Raw genomic sequence first — 25208 nt, forward strand, 5'->3', positions numbered from 1 at the left:
TACAAAGGGCTTTGACAGGCCCTACAGTTCACACACAACACACGTATAAGAGTTAAATGCTGTAAAATCCACGGATACTGTAGTTTTTACAGGTATTCATTGGGATATTACAGGGAAACTAAATTACAACAAGTTACTGTAAAATAATACTGTTAATTATTGTGAAATGCTGGTAATTTCTAACAGTGTACGCACGCATGTGTACACTGTGTGTGTGTGTGTGTGTGTGTGTACCAACAGAAGTCGTGCACAGGCTGTAACGATCATGCACAATCTCGGCATGATCAGGCTGGAGTTCCCACATGTTCCGGTAAATATGATAATATGAATTTTACAGCCAGCTAAATAAAACCATTTCTGCGTGACGGATCCGGGGAAATGGAATATTCGAGCGCTGACGTCGGGACGCGTCGCCATGGCGACGTGGGCGACGCTGGGGACGTCGAGGCAGAAATGGAGACGTCGGAGGTAAAGAGGACAGAACGTTCGCGTACGTACCATCGTGACGCGGTTTTATGCGTTTTTACGCCATTCTGGCTGTCGAGGCAACATCGGGGCTAATGAACCCAGTTAATTAACATTAACTAACCAGATCTAACTAATGTTCATTATGAAGCCAACTGGACAGTAGTTGTTGGATTATTCTGGAAGTGGTCAATTCATCGCGAAGCATAATGGGAATAGTTTGTTCAGTAATGACCTGATCTAACGGTTTATATTCGACTTTATCGAACGATAAAGACCGTTTCCACAGAGATGCATATGAGCAGGCCCAAGTCGTCCAAAGGCCGCAGCCGACCCCTGTTGCGCTCTCAGAGCGGCGACTCTGCGGTTTTCCAGGCCGGGGCCGCCACGCCTCGCCCGCCCTCGCTGTCCCGTGACCCCTGCCCTCGTTCCCACGGCCTCCGGAGGGCCAGCGGTGCGAGCGGCGTCCAGGACGCCGTGACCTCGCGGCCCCTCAACAAGTACAGGGTCCTGCCCTCCATTGAGAAGAAGCTGATGGGGAGCGTGGAGGAGAAGATCCTCCCGGAGGTGCGGCAGCACCTCACCTCCCAGAGCAACCCGGAGATGGTCTGCTCCACGCCTGGATCCTCAGAAGAGCAGGCCAGCTTGACGCTCGCCGTGCGGGCCCCGTGCGGGAGCAGGTTCGAGCACCGCTTCCGCCCCGGCAGCACCCTGCAGTCGGTCGTGGCCGCCGCCGAAGCTCGCCTGGGCCGGGAGTACCAGGGCGTCCTCATCAGAACCATGGACCGGCCCGGCAGGACCTTTACAGACATGAGCCTGACCTTGGCCCAGTGCGGCGTCCTCAGCAGGTCGGTGCTGTGCATCGCACAGGACCAGAACATCGAGGATCCAAATATCCTGGACTACTGACATGTATTCTATAATATATAACGATTCCAGCGGTATTTAACACAGGATGCAGATTTTTATTAAACACTGAAAACACATCATGAACAATCTGCCGGTTCCTTTTTTTATTGTAAGAATCAATAACAAACATTCAGAAAACCACACGTGCAGCAGAAACTACTTCGCCGCTGCATCCTGCGGCTTTCGTCAGTAATCTGTAATCCGGTTGCATCAAAACCACAGCAAATTGCAACGGTGAACACGACCACAACCCAAACGGAGGAGAAAAAAAAATGCATAAATCACTGCATTAAAAGGAACAAAGAAGTAAAGTGTTTTAAACAAATCTCACAGATTTCAGCACTTTGAACACACTCCTGGATTTACTTGGTGAAACTGCCGGACTTCCTGTCTACAAACAGAACAACGACGGAACAGAGAACAAAAGACGTAATACGACACATTTTTGGTCTTTTTACTGAGAGTATGTTTCCTTTAACCCTCTTGTTCAGGTTTCTAATTGCACATTAAATGGTTCATTCCACCTCACAATGGAAAAAAGCGAATAAACAAAAAATCTGCACTCTGAAGGAATGTTTGTAGGTTGAACATTGGGCCACAATTTGGTAAATGATGAATTCCTCATGACTACTACAGTCCTTTCTGTTCATTTACACTGGATTCGTCCTGTTCAGACATTCTCCAAATCAACATGTTGGAATAAATAAGAATAAATAATAATTTCACAGTGCAAGGGAAAATGAATGAAAGCAGCGACTGCAACGTTTCGCACCCATTCCAACAGGAGTCTGCAGAGTTGAGCAATTGGCTAAAATCTTGCGGTAATGTGTCAGCTTGCAAAAAAATAAAACCCGCCTCAGGTTTGCCACTGGTCACTACTTTGCATGTAGTGATAATTAAAAAAAAACGTATATATATTTTTTTAAATAAATAAGGCTAGGCGAACCCCTAATCTACGTAAACATCTTTATGCTGCACCCCCACCCCAAAACGAGCACTAGATGAAAGTCAAACAGCACAGGTATGATATGAGGTAACTGCGTAAGAAGCTTCAGATAAGTGCGATAGCATGGAGAGGCCAAGCTGCTCCTTATTATCTTCAGTTGGCAATCTTCTCGATCTCATCCAGATCGTCGGTGTTCAGCTTCTCGATTTTCTTATCTGGAAGGGCAACAAACAGGAAGTGGTGAGCGTCACACCAATCAAATTCCGATCCAATACAGATGAGCGGGAATGAAAAACGCACTAAAGTGCTCCTGAATCTTGTTCAGAATGTTCATGCTGTGCTTGCTGTCGATCATGTTAATCGCCAGACCCCTTTTGCCGAAACGTCCGGTGCGGCCGATCCTGTGCAGATACGTCTCGTTGTTGGGATTACCATCTTTGTCCACGGGGAGGTCGAAGTTAATCACCACGGAAACCTGCTCCACATCAATGCCTGTGGAAGGAATAAGAAGATCCAATCGTATAAAGATCTAAAACGTGTTTAAAGCCACCTCAGCTCCATCCTGGGTAGTTTGGTGGCCTGTCTAGTTTTGGCGTCAAACTTTCCTTTTAGATTTATTAATCACATACAGACTCATTTTAGTCTACTCAAGTTTCAATTGACTAAAAATCTTATTTTAGTCAAAATGATCCATGAATATTTTAGTCTAGGTTTAGTTAATGGAAATTGTATTTGTTTTTAGTAATGCAGTTCTATTTAACGCAGTCAGTCAATGTAGTACAAGTAAAGAGTAGATCAGACAAAAACAAGATTTCCGTTCAATCGAACCCATTTAATGAACACTGTTTCTTTTCCACTTCATTGTAAGAAAGTGTCCAAAAGTCAATTTGTCGCTTTTCCCATCAGTTAAAGTACGTATTCTGAAATCTAAATTATGCCATAAATCAGGATTGAGGAACTGAAGCCATCTGTGCAACCGGATGGGAGGCAGAGGAAACAAAATTATTGCATAATAATAATATCAATAATAATGTTATGTCCTCTCGATTAATCACGTCTTGATTCGTTTTAATCATCTTGTTTTAATTCGTTAGCAATATTACATGATGTGGGTGGTAGTAGCCTAGTGGGTAACACACTCGCCTATGAACCAGAAGACCCGGGTTCGAATCCCACTTACTACCATTGTGTCCCTGAGTAAGACACTTAACCCTAAATTGCTCCAGGGGGACTGTCCCTGTAACTACTGATTGTAAGTCGCTCTGGATAAGGGCGTCTGATAAATGCTGTAAAATATTTCATTATAGCTATAGTCACATGACCAGCATTTATGTACCATCTTGTTTTTAATTGACACAGATATTCTGTCATAAATTTCGTTGATTAATTTTTAGAAAATATCAATACAGCAATATCTATTTTATGTGTTTATATTGTATGGATACAGGGACATCAAATATTGATATTTTTCTATAGAAATTTAGTCCACCAGGTGGTACTGTCAAGCGTGTTCTTTAGTGAGGTCAGCAGAGGTGAGAAGCAATTAATGTCACTACAACCTCCACTCCTGTAGATGGCGCTGTACAGCTGGGGTGAAAACACATTTACATTTCATTTACATTTACAGCATTTACCAGACGCCCTTATCCAGAGCGACTTACAATCAGTAGTTACAGGGACAGTCCCCCCCTGGAGACACTCAGGGTTAAGTGTCCTGCTCAGGGACACAATGGTAGTAAGTGGGATTTGAACCTGGGTCTTCTGGTTCACAGTCAGTAGTTACAGGGACAGTCCCCCCCCTGGAGACACTCAGGGTTAAGTGTCCTGCTCAGGGACACAATGGTAGTAAGTGGGATTTGAACCTGGATCCTCTGGTTCACATGCGAGTGTGTTACCGACTAGGCTACTACCACCCTAACACAACACAGCGTCTTGAATTGCAGCTGTTTTTACCTTTTCACTGAACTGTAGAGTATCGCAATATGTTCAGCATCACAGCATATCGTGATATAACCATATCGTGACCGGATTAGTATCAGAATACGTAACGTATGAAGAGGGTGGACGGCCGCGCCGCTACTGGACACGAGATGAAGAACCCACCTCTTGCGCACACGTTGGTAGTCACCAGCACTTTCTCTTTGCCCTCTCGAAAGCGCTCAATCACCGCAGCTCTCTGCTCCACCACCATCTCCCCGCTCAGCAGCGCCACCTGGTGGCCTTCTCTGGACAGCTCTCCCGCCAGCCAGCCTGCAGTCTTACGAGTCTGGGGACACAAACGTAGGATGTTTCACACGCAGTGTAACGTCAGAGAATTGTTGCGTGTTTTCTGATTTCATTTCATCTTGTAGTTATTTAAAAACAGCACCGTAATCTCCACAACTCACATGGCAGAAGATCATGGCCTGTGCGATGGTGATGGCGCCGTAAATGTTGCACAGCGCGGCGAACTTCTCCTCTTTGCTGTTGCACAGGACGTAGTACTGCTTGATGTTGTCCAGGGTCTCCTCTTCGCGCTTCAGCTTGATGATGTTGGGGTCGGGCACGATCCTCTCGGCGAACCTCCACACCGAGTCCTCGAACGTGGCGGAGAAGAGCAGCATCTGGCAGTCCCTGGGCAGCAGTCTGCGGACGTGAAGAGCAGGACAGAGTTAGCTCGGAGACGAAGGGCCGGCCGCTTCCGGCGACGTTCACCTCTGGATGCGGATGCTCTGGTCTTGGTGTCCTTGCGTGGCGATCATAACGTCGGCCTCATCGAGCACGAAAACCTTGATCTTCTTGGGGTCGATGAACTTCAGCTTGTGGCACCAGTCCAGGACGGTGCCCGGCGTGCCGATGACGATGTGCTCCTGAATCTTCTGCCCTCGCTCCACTGAGGAACACAAGAACGGGCGCTGAGATTACGAGACTTTCGCGGCGAACTAGAGTTCGGGAACCACGGACCTTTATTGCCGCGAATGGCGTAGGACAGCTTCACTTCGGGATAGAACTGTCCCATCTGCTCGATCACCTTGCCCGTCTGCAAGGCCAGCTCGTACGTCGGGGACACACAGAGACACTGTGGAGACAAGAAGAACGCTTATTCACCCCACCGCAGGACGTCCTGGCGCGGCGTCACCCGAACTCTCGCCGACCGACCTGCGTCCAGGTCTGAGCCGGGTCCACGTGGCTCAGCATGGCCAACACGAAGGCGGCGGTTTTACCCGTGCCGGACTGAGACTGTGCAATCAGGTTCTGGGGCCTGGAGCCACGGGGGACACACACACAGAGCAGAGACGCGGAATTATTCCAACGTAAACCGCTGTTCTGCTGGATGCCAATCGCTTTCCCACGTTCCGCGTGCGCTTTACTCACGGTTCCGCCAGCATCATGGGCAGCGCGTTCTCCTGGATCCTGGAGGGTCTATTGAAGCCCATGGCATAAACCCCCTGGAGCAGCTGGGGCTTCCTAAACGAGCAAGGATTCATGGCGGTCAAGCAGCAAAACATGATGACAAAACGAACGAACGAACAGATGAACAAACAAACAGACGAACAAACAAACAGACAAATGAACGAACGAACAGACGAACAAACAGACAAATGAACGAACGAACAGACGAACGAACAAACAGACAAACGAACGAACAAACAGACGAACGAACGAACGAACAGACGAACAAACAGACTAATGAACAAACAGACAAACAAACGAACAAACAGACAAACAAACGAACGAAGACGCTCACAGTCGCAGCTGTTCAAACGACTTGACGGAGTAGAGCGGGGAGCTGGGGTCTCTCTGCAGAACCTCCACTTGGTTGGTGGTGTTGACCAGGCTGCTTCGGATCAGCTTGTTGAGCAGCGACTGCACGGCGACGTCCTCTGAAACCCAGAGCAGCGGATCAACGTTTTTTTTTTTCCCTCACGGCAGTCGGTGCCGGTTTTACGTTCCGAGGATAAAAAAAAAAACAACACGAGCCACAAAATTCTTAGCCTGGAAGAATTTTCATTAAAAAAAAAAAAAAAAAAAAAAAAAAAAAAAAAAAAAAAAAAAAAAACTATTACTGATTTTCGTAAATGTATAAAATGTATAAGCACATGTACCTTTATCCTCATCAGCAGCTTTATCATCGTCCGCTCTGTGCGTTACGGATCCTGAAACGAACGGCTGTTATATTTACACGAAGACAGAAGGCCAGAAAACACCTGCCAGTTCTCCGGTCTCAGTAAACCTTACCGTTGGTTTCGGCCTTCGGCGCCAGTCGGTTTTCTGTTAGACGCAAGGAGCCCATCTAACCAGAAAAAAAAAGTTAAAATTCCCACCGATCACGCTTTATACGTACAGACGCGGCATTTCTGGACAGAATACGAGGAATTAAAAACGAGAGTAAAGCCGGGACGTGGGTGAAGTCTGGTGAGTTCGTGTCCAGACGGTGGTCTTGTCACCCTGATGGACGTCTGGAGAAGCGAAGGAACCACTGGGTTCTAATCCCAAGCCATCAAGGTGCCACTGAGGTCCCCTTGATGAAGGTCCCGTCCCCACACACTGCTCCCCGGGCGCCTGTCATGGTGCCCACTGCTCACCGAGGGTGATGGTTCAGTACAGAGGACACGTGTCACCGTGCTCTGTGCTGCAGTGTCTCACAATGACAATCACGTCACTTTCACTTCACATGTTTCACTGGACAATGACAGTAGCGCAGCACGGACATTCATTTCATGTCACATCATGTTTCTTTAACGTGATGTTTTCAGCTGAGAGTTTCAGATGAGTGAAAAAAAGCGTACAATTCTGTATAATATTGTAATATCATTTATAATATAAAGGACGCCCATGACATGTACCACTGAAACGGAAAGATATTTTTTAAAAACATTATGAAGAGACTGACAACCAAGTGACAGAGTTGTGGTGAAAACGTCGATTTATGTGTATAAAATAAGTTCTTGTCCCAGGGAAGATCCCTGCTGCTAACCGGCTAACCGCTAACCGGCTCCACTCACCGGAGCGACCGCCGCCTCCTGCTCGTCCACGGCTAAAGCCCACGAGTCGGTGGCCATGGCGTCTATCCAGCGGCTTGCGGTGGCCTGCGGTGGCGTGTCGCCTGAGGTGTCGCCTGAGTTCGACAGGCGAGACCGGGCGTCCAGGCCGAGCCGTCCGGGCGGCTCCCGGAACCGACGATTCGGTTCCGGATTTATTTGTTCCCATCGCGTATTAGTGAAAGTGAAGTTATCGTCACACGGTGACACGGTGACACGGTGACACAGTGAAACGATCGCGAATTTAACCATCACCCTTGGTGAGGTGAGCAGTGCGCCCGGGGAGCAGCGTGTGGGGACGGGACCTTCATCAAGGGGACCTCGGTGGCACCTTGGCGGCTCGGGATTCGAACCGGCAACCTTCCGATTACGAGTCCATTTCCTTACTGGCTAGGTCACCACTGCCAGAATTTTTTATTTTTTTTTTGCAGTCTGTTTTAATATATTTATTCGTTACAAACAATGTCATGCTGGTTATTTATTGCGCATAATCATTGCACTGACTATACACTTTTTAAAAATAAATATGTTCATATTTATCCATCTCCTGCACATATCACCTTATTTGACCTGTATCCTGCACTTGCTGCTTATTGCACTTCTGGTTAGACCTAAACTGCATTTCATTGCCCTGTACTTGTACATGTGTAATGACAATAAAGTTGAATCCAATCTAATCTTATGTATTTCACATCATCATTATATATTAAAACCAGAGGACTGAAACAGTTAGTGCCAAGAGAGAGAGGGAGGGAGAGAGGGGGGGGGGGGGGGGGGGGGGAGACAGGGGAGAAAGGGAGAGAAAGAGGGAGAGGGGGGGGGGGAGAGGGAGAGAAAGAGAGGGGAGAGAGAGAGAAGAACACATGGCAACCTGATGTCTGCTCTATATTGATTGTCATGGTTACCCCTCCAGAAAAACAGACTCACACGGTGTTTCGCTGGCTGTGCTGGTGTGATGGTGTGATGGGGCTTTGCAGGTACGACCCGGATGATCAGATTTGATGGGGTTCAAAGAGGGGTGGCTGTGTTGTCGGAGGGCTGTCCCCCCTGAACCCCTGATTAATCACAGAGAGAGAGAGAGAGAGAGAGAGAGAGGGTGGGTGGCGTCCTGACGCCGAGGGCTTCTTCCCGTAACCACATGTCCCTCTCCGTTTAGACGCCCAGCTGCTGGAGGAGCAGCATCTGACCAAGGTGGAGAGAAGCAGTAAACGAGGTAAGAGCCGCATGTTCACTGCATGGAGCTGTTCTCCGCAGCAACAGGTGCCCGCCGCTCGCCGTTTTTCCATCCAGCCTGTTCCTCAGGAGCTTCTGAGGATTCGGTCCCGGCCACTTTTCATTTCCAAACGCGCCGTTTTCCTCTGAGAAGGTGCATGTTTCTGCAAGAGGGTGGCAGTGTTCTGGTCCGGATTTAAACTAGCAGATCCTCTTTTCTTTTGATGGACCCACATGGACCTCTCATCCTCCATCTTTGATGTGCCAGTTGCCTTTGTTGACAGTGTTGGTTGAGATCTGATAAGGAGTCCATCCGTGCTGCTGCCCTCATACCCTGGTGCAGGCGCCATGGGTTTAAACTCCCGACGTGGAACTTCTTCACCTCAAGTAGAAGCTTCATTCTGGTGTTTTCTCAGTTTAGATGTTTGTTAAATTTCTCTCTTGGCGTTAAACTACCTTCGAATAGAGAAGAAATAATCATGGTCAAACAAGCGCACATTTTCTGATGCACCAGATTGTGGGGAAATGAGAATTTACCGCTAGTTTTACCAGGTGTTCAGGTCATTGGAGCTCATGGCTAATTGGTCCTTGTTCCTCTGTTCCTCAATATTTCACCGTTAACATCGGAACCGGAACTTGTTGCTCGGTCGTGTTCTGTGAACTCTGGAGAAGTTGCTGGAAGGTCGTGTTGATCCGTGGGCCCGTCTGTGTCGGTTCGAAGCGTTCGAGACCTGAAAGCACCACCATGCCTGGCCTGATCAACATAGGGAAGGGGACCGCCCTGCCCCTCAGCGTCTCCGAGATCACGTCCTGCGTCAGGGGCTACACGCTCGCCATGACGGCGTCCTTGACGTACAACAACATTGAGGATCACGCGGTGGAGGGTGAGTTTACGTCCAGACGTCCTCCGTGTGCACGTGTAGCTGACCTTGTTGGTGACGTTTGTTTGCTGCATTGATCGCTCTGCTGGCGTGTCTGCAGGGTTCTTCGTTTATCCTCTGGAGGAATGCTCCACGGTGGTGGGCTTCGAGGCGATGATTTCCAACCAGATCATCACTGTGCAGATTAAGGACAAGACGAAGATCGACGACTGTTACTTTGACGGCTGCTCTTCTGCCAACGGAACGTTGCAGTGTGGTGGTGGTGAGGACCTTCCGTCTCCATATGGATCCCTCGTCCTAATGGTGCTTTGAGGGTTAACAGGACTGTCATGTTACAGGGAACATTGTGGTCGACGAGGACCTGGAAAGGACGGTGTTGGCGGTGAACCTGGGGCTCATCCCTCCCTTGGAGACCGTCAACGTTCTGGTCAGCACGTCCTCTGAGCTGTTTACGCTGCCGAACGGGGGCATTCGGGTGACGTCCCCACCAGCGTGCACACCCAGGGTCCAGAGGTCCGTGAAAGAGGAGCAAGCCTTCTCTCCAAGCACAAGGTAAAACCACGCGTATGTCGTGAGAAGGTCCAGAGGACATGGAGTAAAGTCATAAATCTCCTCACAGGAGAGAAAAACAGCCCTGTCCCCAGGGGTCACATGACCACACGCCCTCGAGTGGACAGCTGTCCCTGACGTGGCTTCTGGAGGACGAGTCCATCAACTCCATTGACTATGACTTCAGCTTCCAGCTGCAGATCAGAGGCCCGTACCTCCTGGCAGGTCGTTTCATGTTACATAGACCAGTTCCCATTGAAAATGTCCACGGCCGCCGTTTTACCAGTGACGTCCCCTGTCCGTGCAGGTGTGGAGAGCCCGTCCCACGCCATCCGAGCGGACGCCGACCCGGACGCCCGTTCCGCCACCAACATCGTCGTGACTCTGGCCGACAAGTACACCTACGACTGCCCGGTGGAAATCCTCATCTACCCCAGCGGTGCGTAGCGTCCAGGCAGCTGCCACGCCCGCACACCCGTCCAGCCAACGTAGCGTAGAAGCTTCACGCTCAACCTGCCGGGCTGCAGAGAGACGGAGGTTTATTAGATCAGCAGCTACTGAACGGCGTTTTAATCCCATCATGCCTCTTGCTCAGCACAGACAGATGAGACATCCACGGTCCTCCTCGTCCTCTTTCTCCCTCCGTGTCCTCAGAGGCTGACATCAGCGGCCATGTGGGTGCAGGGGTCATCAGAGCTCCAGTGACCACATGGCCGAAGGCTGATGGCCGCGTTAAAATGCGGCTCTTCGTCAGAATGCTGCTTTTTGGGGGCCGGTGGGCGTTAAGGCCTGAGTGGGAGGAGTGAATTAATGAACGATATAAACACACCAGTCGCCATGGTTACAGGTGTACAGTGTCCCACTAGTCTCCTCATTACGCCCCAGAAGTGAGATGAATAAGATGAATTCGGTCTCCATTCAGCAGAGATGAGTCACACACTTCCTGCCGCCAACAGAGCCCCACCTGCCGCACGTGCTGGTCGAGGACGGGGACATGACCCTGGAGGAGTACGACGAGCACCTGAGGGGCCGCAGCGGCTTCATCAGGGCCACCAAGAAGGACCCCAGCAACGAGAAGAAGGTGGGAGACGCACGTACATTCACCAAAACACAGGAGCCACAAGTGAAAAAACATACATTTTCTTTGCTTTTATATCTTGATGTATTGTTGGTCCCCTAATTCTGTATCTGACGTCTCTTTCCCAAATTCAGTCTTGGTGCAGAATTACTGCCACTTTGATCCAGTCCCACAATGAGATTTCCCAGGGTGCCATTTCACCGTCTGTAGCTTTAAATGCTAATGAGGAGGAGAGAGGGCGGGGCCAGGAGGAGAGTGGCCAATTGAAGTTGAGGGACATTCGCGGAAATGATGTCATCAACACCATCCACCAACCACAATGTTTGCCGCAGACAGGAAGTCGTGACACGTTTTTCCAGAAAAAATAAAACGAACCCGCTGGTTCTTCAGAGTCTCGCGTGACGGAACTAAAAAATACATTTGTGCTCATTTTTATAGGTTAGTACAAACACATAGGGTGTAGTAGCCTAGCGGGTAACACAGCCACCTAAGAACCAGAAGACCCAGGTTCAAACCCCACTTACTACCATCGTGTCCCTGAGCAAGACACTTAACCCCGAGTGTCTCCAGGGAGGGGAGGTAACCTTTCCCCTTATGACGTCATAAGGGGACAAATTCCAGATCAGACCGTCTGAGCTGCCGCTCTCTGAACGATGAAGCAGGTCAAGCAAAACACTCTTTACACCTATCGCCATTTCTAGACACTGACCATACACTCTCATATTAATATTAAATAATCCCACAATGTCACATTTTCATGACAGGGGACCTTTAACACAATAAATCTAAAAGAGTTGCATATTTTTAGATATTCGCTGCTACTGATGTGGATTGTTGCTATGACAAACCTTGATGCCGTTTCCAGCAAAAGCAATTCAAGCTGCCTGAAAATGGTGTAATAATGCATTATAATTGCATCGGAATTTGAAGGTAAATCAAATTTCCTGTTGCATTTCCACACCCAGGACTTTATGAGTAAGATGCGCTATTGTTTTCAATATATCAAGATAATAATGATGAAGTTTGAAAATACATTTGTACAGTGGTCACTCTGACAGGCCGGTTCTTTGTTAAAATCCCATTGATGTCAGCGTGGGCGTCTTCACCGTACAAAGCCACGGGCAATCAGATCTTTAAGTGACCAGCATACCTCGACAGGAGGCAGCAGTGCTGAAATGACCGGCAATAAAAAGGAGTTTCTATGGAAACCTGGACAGGTCGGCGGCTCACTGTTAGGATCCTCTCCCCGTGGTGCTGCCGAGCGAGGGTGAAGTACCGCTCTTAAAGATGCTCCTGGATCGAAGAGCCAAACTCGTTTTGGGTACAATAGCCGCGGGGCCGTCTGGTTAAAGATTTTCCTTCAGGGACTGAAAGAAGTCATATTATTCATATTAATTGTAAATGCCACTGGGTAACAGGCAATGAGATTGTAGTTAAATTCTAGTTAAACTCAAATTATGATTTAATGAAAAATTGTAATAGGAGCTATAACATTAATTTCTTGTTTTCATTTGCATCATTAGATCTTTAAATGGGAGGTTCGTGTAATAGTGTACATCTAGAGAGCCTTGAAAGTGAATTTTGAGTGGTCTTCTCTCATCTTCTGCAGGTAGATATCATCCACAAGAGGCTCCACAAGGACATCCTCCACAGCCCGGTGGTCATGCTCAATTTCTGTCCAGATCTAAGGTCTGTGACCTCTGACCTGAAGAGAACGCAGGGCGAGTTCATCTTTCTGATTGACCGCAGTGGGAGTATGAGCGGGATGAACATCACCCGTGTGAAGGTATGCCGTTCTAACCCTGAGCCTCTAATCCCGGGTCGCCAAGGTGCCACCGAGGTCCCCTTGATGAAGGTCCCGTCCCCAACCGCTGGTCCCCGGGCGCCTGTCATGGTGCCCACTGCTCAACAAGGGTGACGGTTAAATACAGAGGACACATTTCACCGTGTCACTGTGTGCTGTGCTGCAGTTTCTTCTTCCTACCCACCCTACATTTCCCCTTCCCGTCCCTTTATTATATTGCAATGCAATATTATTTTCTATATTATTACTTTTTCACATACTTTAGCACCCAGCTCCCTTCCTCAATGTCCCCTAAACTTAACCTCGAACCCTAACCCGTACTGTCAGAGGTGGGTAGTATCAAGTTACATTTACTTGAGTAACTTTTTGAAATATATACTTTATGAGCAGGTTTACAACGCCGTACTTTCTACTTTTCCTTCAGTACATTTGTGAATCAGAAACGTGACTCTTATTTTTTTAAAACCTTTTATTTGCCAGACAGATGCCGCCTGTAGATCGATCACATGACTATTTTTCACCAATCAGACGTAGCCATGTGGCACAAACCCATCAGACAGCGCAGATATGGAATAAAAATATCAGATGCGAGAATCTGCAGAGCTAAAACCAAAGGTTACAGAAAGAATACAGAATTCCAGTCGTTCATATCGACTCTTTCAGCGTTTGTTAAACATTTTGTTAAATGCCATCACTTCATTTTCAGTAGAGGCGTTATTTAGAGGTGCATATATAGAATTAGCGTTATCGTTTAGCTGTTTTATTTAATATATCAGTGTTAACACTTTTAATTAACATACTGTATATATAAGCTACAAATCATACTTGTCTTTAATATTATTAATAGGAAATTCCAGAATTTGCATATTTATATTTTTTCTGTCTGCATAGATTGTTTCTAAAAATATATATCAGATATTACAATCCACAGACAGTTACTCAGTCCTTGAGTAGTTTTATTACTCCATACATACTCTAACTCGAGTAATTTTTTGGATGACTACTTTCTACTATTATTTTGGAGTAAACTTTTGGGCTACTTTACTCACCTCTGCTTTCTGTTAACAGTTGTATTCTGAAAGATATTGCAAATATTTGTTTATTTTTGCATGTTTGCACGATATTTTATTCTACTGTGAGGGGAGTTGCTGGTGCAGAAATTCCTCCATGCATTTCATAACGCACAGAAGTGAATTATGGCACATTTCTTTACTACGTGAAAGTGCAGGCTCGGCCTGGACGGTGTGAGGACGTGCTGGGCCTGACACCCGCACACACATACGTGGAAATACGAATAAATATGTCACTCCTATTGGGCTCCTGGGTAATTTGCGGTGAAACGCAGCAGCTGGAACACGGTAGCCATGCAGACGGTTAATAAATGGGGGAGTCCTGGGGAGAGCTCATGGTCATGAGGCCGAAGAAACGTCATTAACCCATGAACTATTGTGGAAGGAGGTTCTCCAGCAGAACCGAAATCAGGCGGAATATGCCGACTCCTTCGTTAACGGCTCAACACTCGCACCACAATTAGCGCCGATGAGGTCAATGCTGTAAATCTGCTCGAACGCAAAAGGTCAGACACAATCACCTTGGCTCCGACGTGCCCCTCGGCAGGGGTCGATATCTTTACGCCGACGCTGACCTTTTAATGTCACCCCCCCTCCCGGCAGTCACCTCTGCCCCCCTGTAACCGCTTCCGCGGCGCTCTGCGTACGAGCTTGCTCTGTGTTTGACAGGACGCCATGGTCGTGATCCTGAAGAGCCTGTTCCCAGCATGCCTCTTCAACATCGTCGGCTTCGGGTCCACTTTCAAAGCCCTGTTCTCCGCCAGCCAGCCGTATGACGAGGTAGGACGCCGGTGGGGCCTCAGGCCAGTTAGATCAGCCACGAACCGCCGCACACACCGGTCCCACGGCTCCTCTCATCCTGGCGCAGGAGACGGTAGCCGCGGCCTGCGAACACGTCCGGAGGATCCGCGCCGACATGGGGGGCACGGACATCCTCGCCCCCCTCAGCTGGATCCTGCAGCAGCCCGTGCAGAGGGGTCACCCCCGCCTGCTCTTCCTGCTGACCGACGGCGGCGCCAGCGACACGGGGAAGGTCCTCCAGCTGGCCCGTAGCCACGCCCGTTTCACCAGGTACCGTCCTCTCACTGACACGCCGCTGCTTACGTAATCCTTACTTGCTGAAATTTAGAGAAGAAATTTGCCTACCCACAATGCAATACAAAAGCAAAAAAAAATGTATTTTTGAAAATGGAATCTGCGTGGTGCTTTGCAGCGTTGGTCAGAGTGTTGGCGCTGTTGTCATGGCTACTTGCAGACATTCAGGCTGCTCTATGATGGAGAGTTGAAAACCCCGACTGACCTCTGAAACATGTTGCACCAAATACAAAACCAGCAGAATTCAGATTTTTTTTTTTTGCTGGAGAGAAAATTCATAAGTAGGTGCATTATTTCAGATTCTAAATGCTTTTCTGAAACATGCACATTCCTGAAAGGGCTCTGAATGATCTTTTACTTGTAAATGAAGGGCACGTAATTCCACAAAGCAGGAAAATCAGTATTAGAATTAGAATCGTATTTATTGGCCAAGTAAGTGCAGCACATACAAGGAATTTGATTACGGTAGACGGTGTCTCTCAAGTACAGAGTAGAAAAAAGCGTTATTGTAAGTGTTATTGTACAAGTTATCAAATTTATTTATACTGTTTATAAATAATATATCTATGTATAAATGTATGTAAGAATGTACATAGGTCTATAAGTGTATAGAGATGAAAACAATGTGCAGTACAATAAATAGGCAAAAAATCTAAATCCTATATACAGAGTGTACATAAAGTGATCAGACTGTGCACCAAACATGTATGCATGGATGCCAAAAAACCTGACTTAAATCACACATAACAATTCAACACAGTTCATCTTCTAATTATCATTAATGGAGAAATATAAAAACCATTCTGCAGCCACAGCAGTGTCTTCTGTCTTTTCGAAGGCCTGCCGGTCTGAAGACCCCGGCAGGGAGCAGCAGCCTTTTCTTTCCTCTTCAGGCGCTCGGTTTCTCCGTTTCAGGAGATAATTTTTTGTGGTGGAAGAGTTACAAATTGAGTGACTGAGATTTAGTCTGGACATAAATGGATCAGATGTAGAACATATGGACAGCTTTAGATACCAGGTGTTCACCCTCGGATGTGTGTGATATAATTCACATCATCAATGGCTTAGATGCACAAATGAAAAAAATGGATAAATATGCGATAAATTACAATTTGGTTGAATTTTGAATTTTTTTGGCCATGGACCATGACACTGCAGCACAGCACACGGTGACATGGTGACACGTGTCCTCTGTATTTAACCATCACCCTTGGAGGGCAGTGGGCACCATGACAGGCTGGGGACCAGTGTGTGGGGACAGTGCTTTAATGAGACATGGTCACAATTTCTTGTCCTTGCTAAATCCTTTATGGAAACTTTTTTTTAAAACATATGTCACGGTTCTATTTTCAGGAAATGGTACTAGTTCTAGGTCTTTGTTCAATCTTCTTGTTCTGATTGCTAAGAAAATCCGAAGTGTCCCAAATCAAATGATTCTAAAAAATATTTCTCCTCACAAAATGTCTGGCACGTTCACATAAACTGAAGAGCCTGTAGACCAACTGTAAAAAAAAATGGGCAGAAATTGGTAACGCTAGTTTAGATCTGCATCAAATTTGTAAGATATGAGCAAGACATTACAAATTTAGTACACATTGGTCACTGGGGGGCATAACAGCAGGAAATCATATTTTAAAGAAACTACTTCCTGAATGTATAGTTTGAGCGTCCAACCTTGGCAACATTGGGACTTGGTGGACTTGGATCTAAACTGGTTGTCTCTAGCACACCACTATCTGAACAACCAGGTGGATCTGCTAACAGTTTCTCCAGCATATCGGGATCATGGACAGTGATCCATGTCCCCAATCATCTGCCACTGGGAGGTAGAACCTCCTTCTTGTCGTGGAGTGCAGCCTCATTTAAAAACATTTGTTTATTGGCTTGGTCGTAGAGTAGAGGCCAAACGTTTGGACACCTTCTCATTCAACGCATTTTCTTTGTCTTCATGACCATTTACGTTGGTAGATTCTCACTGAAGGCATCAAAACTATGAATGAACACATGTGGAGTTCTGTACTTAACAAAAAAAGGTGAAATAAGTGAAAACATGTTTTATATTCTAGTTTCTTTGCTCTGATTACTGCTTTACACACTCTTGGCATTCTCTCAATGAGCTTCAAGAGGTCGTCACCTGAAATGCTTCTCCAGCAGTGTTGTTCCCAGAGGTGTTTAGCACTTGTTGGTCCAGCTCACCCCAAACCATCTGGATTGGGTTCAGGTCCGGTGACCAGGTCTCCACTTTTTGTTAAGTACATAACTGCACATGTGTTCATTCATAGTTTTGATGCCTTCAGTGAGAATCTACCAACGTAAATGGTCATGAAGATAAAGAAAACAGGTCGAATGAGAAGGTGTCCAAACTTTTGGCCTGTACTGTATGTGGGGTGGCAGCAGATGTTTGTATGGTTCTCAGCACACTCCCAGGCCCTCTGTCTTTGCTCTGCAGGTGCTACACGTTTGGGATTGGGCCGAACGCCTGCAGGCGGCTGGTGGAAGGACTGGCGTCGGTCTCCAACGGGAGCTCGGAGTTCTTGGCCGTGGGGGAACGACTGCAGCCAAAGGTTCGCGTTTGCAGCGGCACGTTTGTCCCGGTCGGTGACACCTGCTAATTCAGAATATCACAGGGAAGTAATTTCCCACGCTGTGCAAATTGTGGCGTCTGAGTGGCTTTACAATCAACAATTAATTCATCTCCTGATGACCAGCTTCTTCTGACATGATGACCATAAATTAAATCTCAGATGATCAAGTCCCTGAAGAAGTCCATGTGTCCAGTGCTCAGTGACATCTCCATAGACTGGCTTTATCCTGAAACCAAGGAAGTTCTGCTGTCTCCTGTTGGAAACACCTTCCTGTTCCCAGGAGATCGTCTGATTGGCTACAGTGTGGTCTGCGACACGACGCGCTACCATGAAAACCCCAAGTCTGTAAGTTCACTTTGGGGTACAGTGTAGTACAGTATAATATGGCGTCCATCTTCTGAGGACATCTGTCTTCCCCTCCTGATCCACGTCCCTCCCCCACGAAAACAGGACAAGCGGCGGCGCTACAGCATGATGCGCTCCAACGAGTCGGCCAGTTCAGTGTTCTACCACTCCCAGGAGGAGGACACAACGGGGGGACAAAGGGACACGCAGACCGTACCCCTGTTCGACCGCTACCAGGACACCATGTCTGAGAGCAGCCCTCTTGCCATGGAGCAGGACACGACGGGTAACAGTGGTGTCTTATTGGCAGAGACGTCCCTGCTGGTGTTCAGTAGAAGTTCAGCTTAACGTTCTCAACTCTTTTGGATTAAAGACCGAGATCCATTTTCCATTTAGCAGCAGTGGACATTATTCCTTGACAGGTGTGGACCTCAAGACGTCACACAGAAGAAGAGCCTACAGCACCAACCAGATAGTGGATTACGCCCCGGCGAAGAGGGGACATACGCCGAGCGACCCCAGCTCCCTGGTGGGGAAAAACCCACTGCGGCGCGCTAAAGTCCAGGAGCTGATTGGCCAGATGAGCCCGGAGCACGGATCTCAGTGGAGACTGAACTACCAGGTGAGCGACTATCATCACGACATGGCGCGTATGTGTGCAATGGCAGGAGGGGACCAGGTTCTTCATGTATTAGAGGAGAAATTCCTGATCTGCTGCAGTGGAGCAGCAGGGGACTTCATCTCCCGCCGGCCTAATAGATGCGTGAGAGCGGAGCTGGTCATTTTCCTTGTGTGTAATGCCCCAGAACTCAGCACCGAGCTCCACATGACGACAAGACGACTCGAAATGTGCAGGCATGGACCTGCAGCGGTGAACAGGCGGGGGGAAAAAAACGGTTCTGGTGGGTAGAACTTACAGAAAAACGCAGGATGACTGTGCACGACCAGAGTGAAAGTACAGGATGGGCCATTTATATGGATCCACCTTAATAAAATGGGAATGGTTGGTGACATTAACGTCCTGTTTCTGGCACATTAGTAGATGTGAGGGGGCAAACCTTTCAAGATGGGCGGTGACCATAGTGGCCATTTTGAAGTTGGCCTTTGGATCCAACTTTTGTTTTTTCAATAGGAAGAGGGTCATGTGACACATCAAATTTATTGGTAATTTCACAAGAAAAACATTTCTGACCACTTATAAAATGTGTTCAATGTCACCAACCATTCCCATTTTATTAAGCTCCATGTAAATGGCCCACCCTGTAAAGCCACCACGTCACTGCCCGAAATATACATTTATGGATTTTACAAGGCAAGATGATGGCATTCTGCAATAAAAAAGTGCTAAATAATATAATAAAATCCCTCCAGCATTATATGAGCTCTCATCTGATATCAATAACAGAAAACGCATTCACGATTAAGAGCAAGAACGTCCTTGATTGACTCTGCGATGTTCATGAAAGCACTTGAGAGCGTGCAGGAATAGATGCTAAAAAGACGAACATGTTCCGGAGGAAGAGAACAACTCTCAGTTTCCATGGCTGCCGGTACACGACAAAGTGGGAGCCGTTTTTATGAAATATTTAATTCTCTTTTTTTTCCCAACACAGCCACAACTGGCCAGTCTGTGTGCAGCGTCCTCTCGGGGACCCTCGTCTGTCTGCCAGAGGTCACCAGTGCGGCAGGAAGGGGCCGCGGAAGAGGCGGAGCCAGACACCCACCCGGCCCTGGAGACCGGGTCCTCCACAGACAGCCCTTCTCTGAGCAGCTCCGGAGACGCAGGTCCGTCCGGCGTAGGTGACGGTTACGACCTGTTACGGGGACGTTGTGTGACTAGCCTGTTTTTTGTTGAAAGATGGCTACTCGCATCAGCTGTGCGAGGCTGAAACACCCCAGGAGCCTCTCCTGCCAGCGGGACAGGGCCGCTGCAAAGCTGTGGTCTCAGGCCTGCTTTGTGGAAAGCCGGTGAAGTGGGAAGTGACCTTTGACATGGAGCCTCATCTGAATGGACGCGAGCGGGAAGAGAAGGTCCACGAAGACCTCTGGAACGAGACCCTGCATCACCTGGCGGGCCGCTCCATCATTCAGGACTTCGAGCAGATGGCAGGGCGGGAGAGTGACGTTGAACGCGGTGAGAACTTCTCAGTTCATTTGGAAGGTTTCGTGAAAACGTGGCTTCTGTAACTGGTCACATGCTGTTCCAGGGTCCGGTCGGCGGTACCAGCTGTACGCAATTCACACAAGCAAGGCGTGCAACATCCTCAGCAAATACACAGCGTTTGTACCCATAGACCTGGACTCCAACGAGTATCTTCCCACCTACATCGAGTACCTGAACCTGGGTGAGATGCTGAGTTTAACCGGGGGCCAGATGCAGAAGTGCTCCGGTCAGAAGATCAGTTTGGAATCTCTGGCTTTTTTTCCAGGTGACGAGTCGAAGAGAGGCTCCCACTGCAGCTCCCGCTCCGGCAGCAGGAAGAGCCGGATTTACTCCGTTGGACTGGGACGTTCCCAGTCCGGTTGTACGTCAGAGTCCGAAGACGTCGCGCCGCCCGCAAGTAAGAACCTGATTGGACTTCATTCTGTACATTCTGTACCCTGTTTATACCTCCTAATCCGGAATCTTGATGCCAGTGCCCATAAACCACCCTACCTGACAGGCGTCAGCTTTCGTCATGATTACGATTGGTTTAAACAAGCATCCAGCTGGGATTGTACATTGTCCAGGGTCCAGACGTCTCTCCTTTAAACTCTATCTGCTACGGGATCAACAGCAGATTCAGGAAAGTCCGCACCAAGGGTGACGTTTCCTCTCCATGCTGCTCTTCTCCCTCTACAAGAACATCTGCACCTCCATGGACCCGGTGTTTAATAGTCTCCATGGTCATCGGATTCCTTCAAGATGATCACAAAACAACACAATTGTGGCTGTTCGGTTCTGTTGGAGACCTTCAAGTTGGAGGGCAACTTCTCCTCTATCCAAGAAAGGCTTGGTTCTACACCACAGTCGTCGATCCAACACAGTCTGGTTTTGAAGCAATAAATGAAACAGAACACATTACAAGCAGTGTTGCCCACCTTCTCCTACAGAATGTGGCAGAAATGTACCCAGAAAGTCGTGAGATGTACCTAGATGGCGACACACGTTCATTTGCATTTAAATGGTGGTCTTTCCTTTCTTCTCAATACCCAATACGGACATTTTAAAGTAGCTAAAGGTGTTTGAGATGTTAATGTAGTTTTTACACTTTTTTTTCTACACATAAAACGGCGCGCGTCTTTCTTAGCATGTTGCCAGGCAGTCAAATCATTGCCATCCATAACCAAGGAAGATTTATGATTGGTCCATCGATGTAACGTGACATCATACTGAACCCTACAAAAAGTAGCTGAGGGTAGTCAACAATTTCACCAAAGTCGTTTGGCAACACTGGTTGTGTATTGGACACGTGTGTATTGTTATACTCCAATACGCCAATAAACCTGATTCTGATGCTATTTTCACACATGCTAATAATACCCTGTGTTTCTGCAGATGCTGAGGACACCCCTTCACCCTGCAGCACGCCGTCTTCCTCGGGCTGGAACAACTGTAGCTTCACAGAAGGTGATCACAACATTATCGACCGAGGCAGGACGGCGCAAAAGTAGAAAAGTTGGGGACGTGCCTGTCTTTCGGGTGGCAAAGCGAAGCAACTGTAACTTGACTTGGTCCACTTCTCTTTCAGCCTTCCAGAAGAGTCCGTCCGTGACCTCTGAACACTCACAGAGATCTATGGAAAGCCTTTTTTCTGCAAGGTGAGTGAATGAAGGCGAATACAAATCCTTCTCTGTTTCGCGTGTCCTCAAGTTCAATCAAAAGAGACAATTTTGTCATTTGAACTGTCGGCTATTTCCTCTCCTCCTAATGGCCTTCTCAGGTCTTTATCTGGCTAGCAGTAAACGTCTCTGTGGGACACAAGTCTCTGAAGGGTCAATCTGTGGCTCAGGATCCTATCGGTCAGAAGACCAGACAAAAGCTGGCTTTCAGTCCCGTGATGTTGATGACGAGCGAAGGTGGCGCGAATTCAGAACTGAAAATGGAGAATACGTCAGTATTGTACGGATTTACACCCAGGGTCTGGGTGGACAGTCCGTCCTTTAAAAATACATTTTTGGGGAAGTGGCGGGTAAGGAAGCCGACCCATAATCATAAGCCACCATAAGGTGCCACGAGGTCCCCTTGATGAAGGTACCGTCCCCACACACTGCTCCCCGGGCGCCTGTCATGTGACAACTAATCACATTCACTTCACACCAAACAACAGAGGAAGATGTTCCTTCCTATACTGTTTTACGAGTAGTTCTGATGACTGGTAAGAGTGAGATTCATCTAACATAGTGAGGTGCTACTGTGCCGTGGATAAATATTGGGGCGCTGCGGCATAATTATGGAAACAAAACTTTCCAAATATCAACCAAAAATCCAACGCTGAAACGTAAAATAAAAGGTTGGAATTGTCAGTTTCGCTGCTGGCTTTTCAGTCGCTCAGCCCCGTTTTACGAATATGGTTGGACTTTTGCCACAAATCTCTCGTGTGGGCGGGGCTTCGCTTCATTGCCCAGCAGGTATTTGAGTGACCGCTCTGTAGGTATTTTTCAGATGGCCGATCCTCACTGCTGCTTCACTTCCTGCCCTCCATCTGAATTCAAATTGGGGTCTGATGGACAACCTGCAGGACGCCTGGATGTTTGGCTGCTTTGTCCATTTAGTGACAAAAAGTCTTCCCCTTTCCTCCCTAAGATTGAATCTGACTCGGACTAAACTCCTGACGAAAGCTGCCCGAGGGTTCATGTGCCGAACTCCGGCCAAAAGCAGCGATTCCTCCAGCGACGGTGAGAATGACAACAAGGACTACGTTCCCCTGGTGAGTGGTGACAGGCGGTGACAACGTGTACAGATGCTTTAACCCATGCAGACCGGTCCTAAAAGGTCCAACCTGGTTCTAAAACAATGTTTTCATCCTGAATCGACATTTACAGCTTTTGCCAGATCCTTTTTTTTTAAAAGTCCGATCTGTGAATATTTATTAGCTTATTAAATATTCGTAACTAAAGGAATTAAGGCCAGATTGTAACATTTGACCATCGTAGGTCCAGGTGCTCGCCCACGTGAACCTCTCCAAATATTCTGCTCCTGGTAGGCATCCTTGCAGTTGGCCAGTGGAGCGTTTGTGCTGGACGTGGCTTTGTGTGAAGCCATAAACGTGCCGATGGACAAGCTAAAATGGACGTCCCCCTTCACCAGACACCGAGTTAGCCTGAGCCAACTCAGCCACTCCTCCAGCCGCCGGACAAACTGCCACACGGGCGACCAGACCCATGACCCTCCATCTGAAGACCAAGAGGAGTTAACTGTCAGCCGACACAACGCGTCTCTCAAGAGTCCTAGTCCTGGGACAGACCCACAGTTCCCGAACGAACCGTCCACAGCCCTGCTTGGGGACGGCAGCCGCGCTTCGGAGCCGGAGGCCTCGGGGACGCCGGGCAAGCCTGAACCGGAGGGCATGGTCTGGGCCACGGCGGTCGCTCTGGCCTGGCTGGAGCACAGCTCAGCCAGCTACTTCATCGAATGGGAGCTGGCGGCCGCCAAAGCCAGCATGTGGCTGGACGCGCAGTCCGTCCCAGAGGGGCGGGACCTGGCGGCGGTCAAGGCCGCGGCCAATCAGCTCTTCATCATCCTGCGGCACTGGGACGAGAACCTGCAGCTCAACATGCTGTGCTACAACCCCAACAGCGTCTAACGGTGTGCCAGTGTCACCCAGACTATGCCATGATGCCAAGAGCCGGGCCTGAGTATAATCGACCAGTTTACACACCCGATCTTCTCTACGTTATCGGTATTAAATGTACCTATGCCAAACTTGCCGTTCAGCACATGCCTTGTTATGTAGCACTGCCACTTTGTATGCTTCAGCGAATATATATACACACACAACATGCCATCATCATCATCATCATCCTCGTAAGAAGAAGTCGTGTTCTTGATCGCGTAGCAGAGCTGTCATCCATAGACATTCACCGCAGTCTGTCGGTCTATTCAGATGCTCGCGTCAGCATGTCACTTGCGTCTCAGTCTCAGACCAGAAGTGCCTCTCCACACTGACAATGCAGAGACCGGTGAGACGTTCGTCGTGTGTGGCGTTACGCTTGTGTTTCTTTATCCGTTCCAACCAAAAACACCTGTTTAGCGTCACTGTTTTCTAGAAACCTCCGTGTGTCGTGAAATGAACCTAAACAGGTAAATATGCAGTCGCCATATCAGCTGTAAGACGTGTGATACGTAACTTCGTTCTGGAATTGCATCCTCTGGTTTGCACAGGTTTCTTGATCTGATGTAGTCTTCTGTGGTCACGGCTAAATTAAAAACCGTTTCTTTTTTCCGATGCATGTCAGACTGGAACTGAATGTAAATATCACTCAGGTACGTGGAGACTGACTGTTGCCTGCTCCCTGCTTCGTATCTTCGTCGTACGCTGGTGGAAAACGGTCTCTTCTCGCATCATTTCTATGGTTAAATTGTGTTCTGTTTATTATATAAATGCTGTTAAGTGCCTGTAGAGTCGGTGTGCACGTACAGTGATGCTGCAACTAACTGGATGTGATTAAATATCTGAGCTGGTGTTCAAAGTGCGGTCTCGGCGTTCTTATTTCCTTCTGGGAACGTAGCTAGGGCACCAACAGCAACATTTACTTATTATAAATCCCATAATCACGTACAGAACGTCTCAATGGGCTTTGACAGGCCCTACAGTTGACACCCAACACACTTCTGCACACTAAAAAAAGAAAGGAAGGAACGTTGGGAAGGAGTGATAGAGAGAGGGACCCCCTTCCAGGGTAGAGTGAGCCTGCAAGTGGTGTCAGTGCAGGCTTAGTGATGGTTTGTCCAATAACCGTCCACACATATTCAACAATATAGTAGTTAATTTGATAAATTCCCCTGAACGTGGCGTTTTATTGGCTGGGAGGAGTCACCTCTGTAAATTACTGCGTTGTTTACGCAACAGAACGTGACAAGCTGCTGCCCGGGTGACGTTGCTTAGCAACAGTGGCTACGAGTGGACAGCAGGTCGACTTTTAAAGTTCCTCAGTGAGGGTGTTTTAAGTCACACAGAGATCAGCAACAATCCACTAATTCTGAGTGACTGGTGCATTCTGGGAGCTGGAGTGAAGCTCCACGTTGAGTTTGCGTTGTATTTCAGC

The 25208-nt window shown here is 48.0% G+C and overlaps 3 protein-coding genes across 4 annotated transcripts; 2 read left to right on the top strand and 1 right to left on the bottom strand.

The window, feature by feature from the left end:
• Positions 1-288: 288 nt before the first annotated feature.
• On the top strand, positions 289-1965 carry LOC114797856 (UBX domain-containing protein 10-like). Of its 2 annotated transcripts, none has more exons than XM_028993076.1 (2): positions 289-468; positions 742-1965. In XM_028993076.1, exons 1-2 carry the CDS (start codon positions 379-381, stop codon positions 1372-1374), a joined length of 723 nt encoding a protein of 240 aa, XP_028848909.1. In that variant the 5' UTR covers positions 289-378; the 3' UTR covers positions 1375-1965. The 2 variants fall into 2 exon arrangements, with proteins under 2 accessions (XP_028848909.1, XP_028848910.1); XM_028993077.1 differs by having other exon boundaries at positions 336-490.
• LOC114797855 (ATP-dependent RNA helicase DDX19A) lies at positions 1457-7557 on the bottom strand. The gene is made up of 12 exons (XM_028993075.1): positions 7306-7557; positions 6539-6593; positions 6406-6456; positions 6048-6183; positions 5675-5767; positions 5459-5561; positions 5264-5378; positions 5015-5192; positions 4708-4945; positions 4424-4586; positions 2621-2812; positions 1457-2535 (listed from the first exon to the last, which is right to left on the bottom strand). The coding sequence occupies exons 1-12, from the start codon at positions 7360-7362 to the stop codon at positions 2474-2476; spliced, it is 1443 nt and encodes a 480-aa protein (XP_028848908.1). The 5' UTR covers positions 7363-7557; the 3' UTR covers positions 1457-2473.
• Positions 7558-8279: 722 nt separating this feature from the next.
• LOC114798851 (von Willebrand factor A domain-containing protein 5B1-like) lies at positions 8280-24566 on the top strand. Its single transcript, XM_028994878.1, has 23 exons — positions 8280-8318; positions 8498-8554; positions 9275-9437; positions 9535-9696; positions 9773-9986; positions 10054-10208; positions 10291-10422; positions 10940-11064; positions 12671-12847; positions 14605-14715; positions 14804-15006; positions 17480-17594; positions 17775-17960; positions 18066-18246; positions 18383-18582; positions 19574-19745; positions 19819-20094; positions 20168-20305; positions 20390-20521; positions 21499-21570; positions 21692-21761; positions 22747-22870; positions 23147-24566. Exons 3-23 carry the CDS (start codon positions 9299-9301, stop codon positions 23744-23746), a joined length of 3684 nt encoding a protein of 1227 aa, XP_028850711.1. The 5' UTR covers positions 8280-8318; positions 8498-8554; positions 9275-9298; the 3' UTR covers positions 23747-24566.
• The last annotated feature ends 642 nt before the right edge of the window (positions 24567-25208 follow it).

Source organism: Denticeps clupeoides, chromosome 10 (genome assembly GCF_900700375.1).
Source record: "Denticeps clupeoides chromosome 10, fDenClu1.1, whole genome shotgun sequence".
Taxonomy (NCBI): Eukaryota; Metazoa; Chordata; class Actinopteri; order Clupeiformes; family Denticipitidae; genus Denticeps; species Denticeps clupeoides.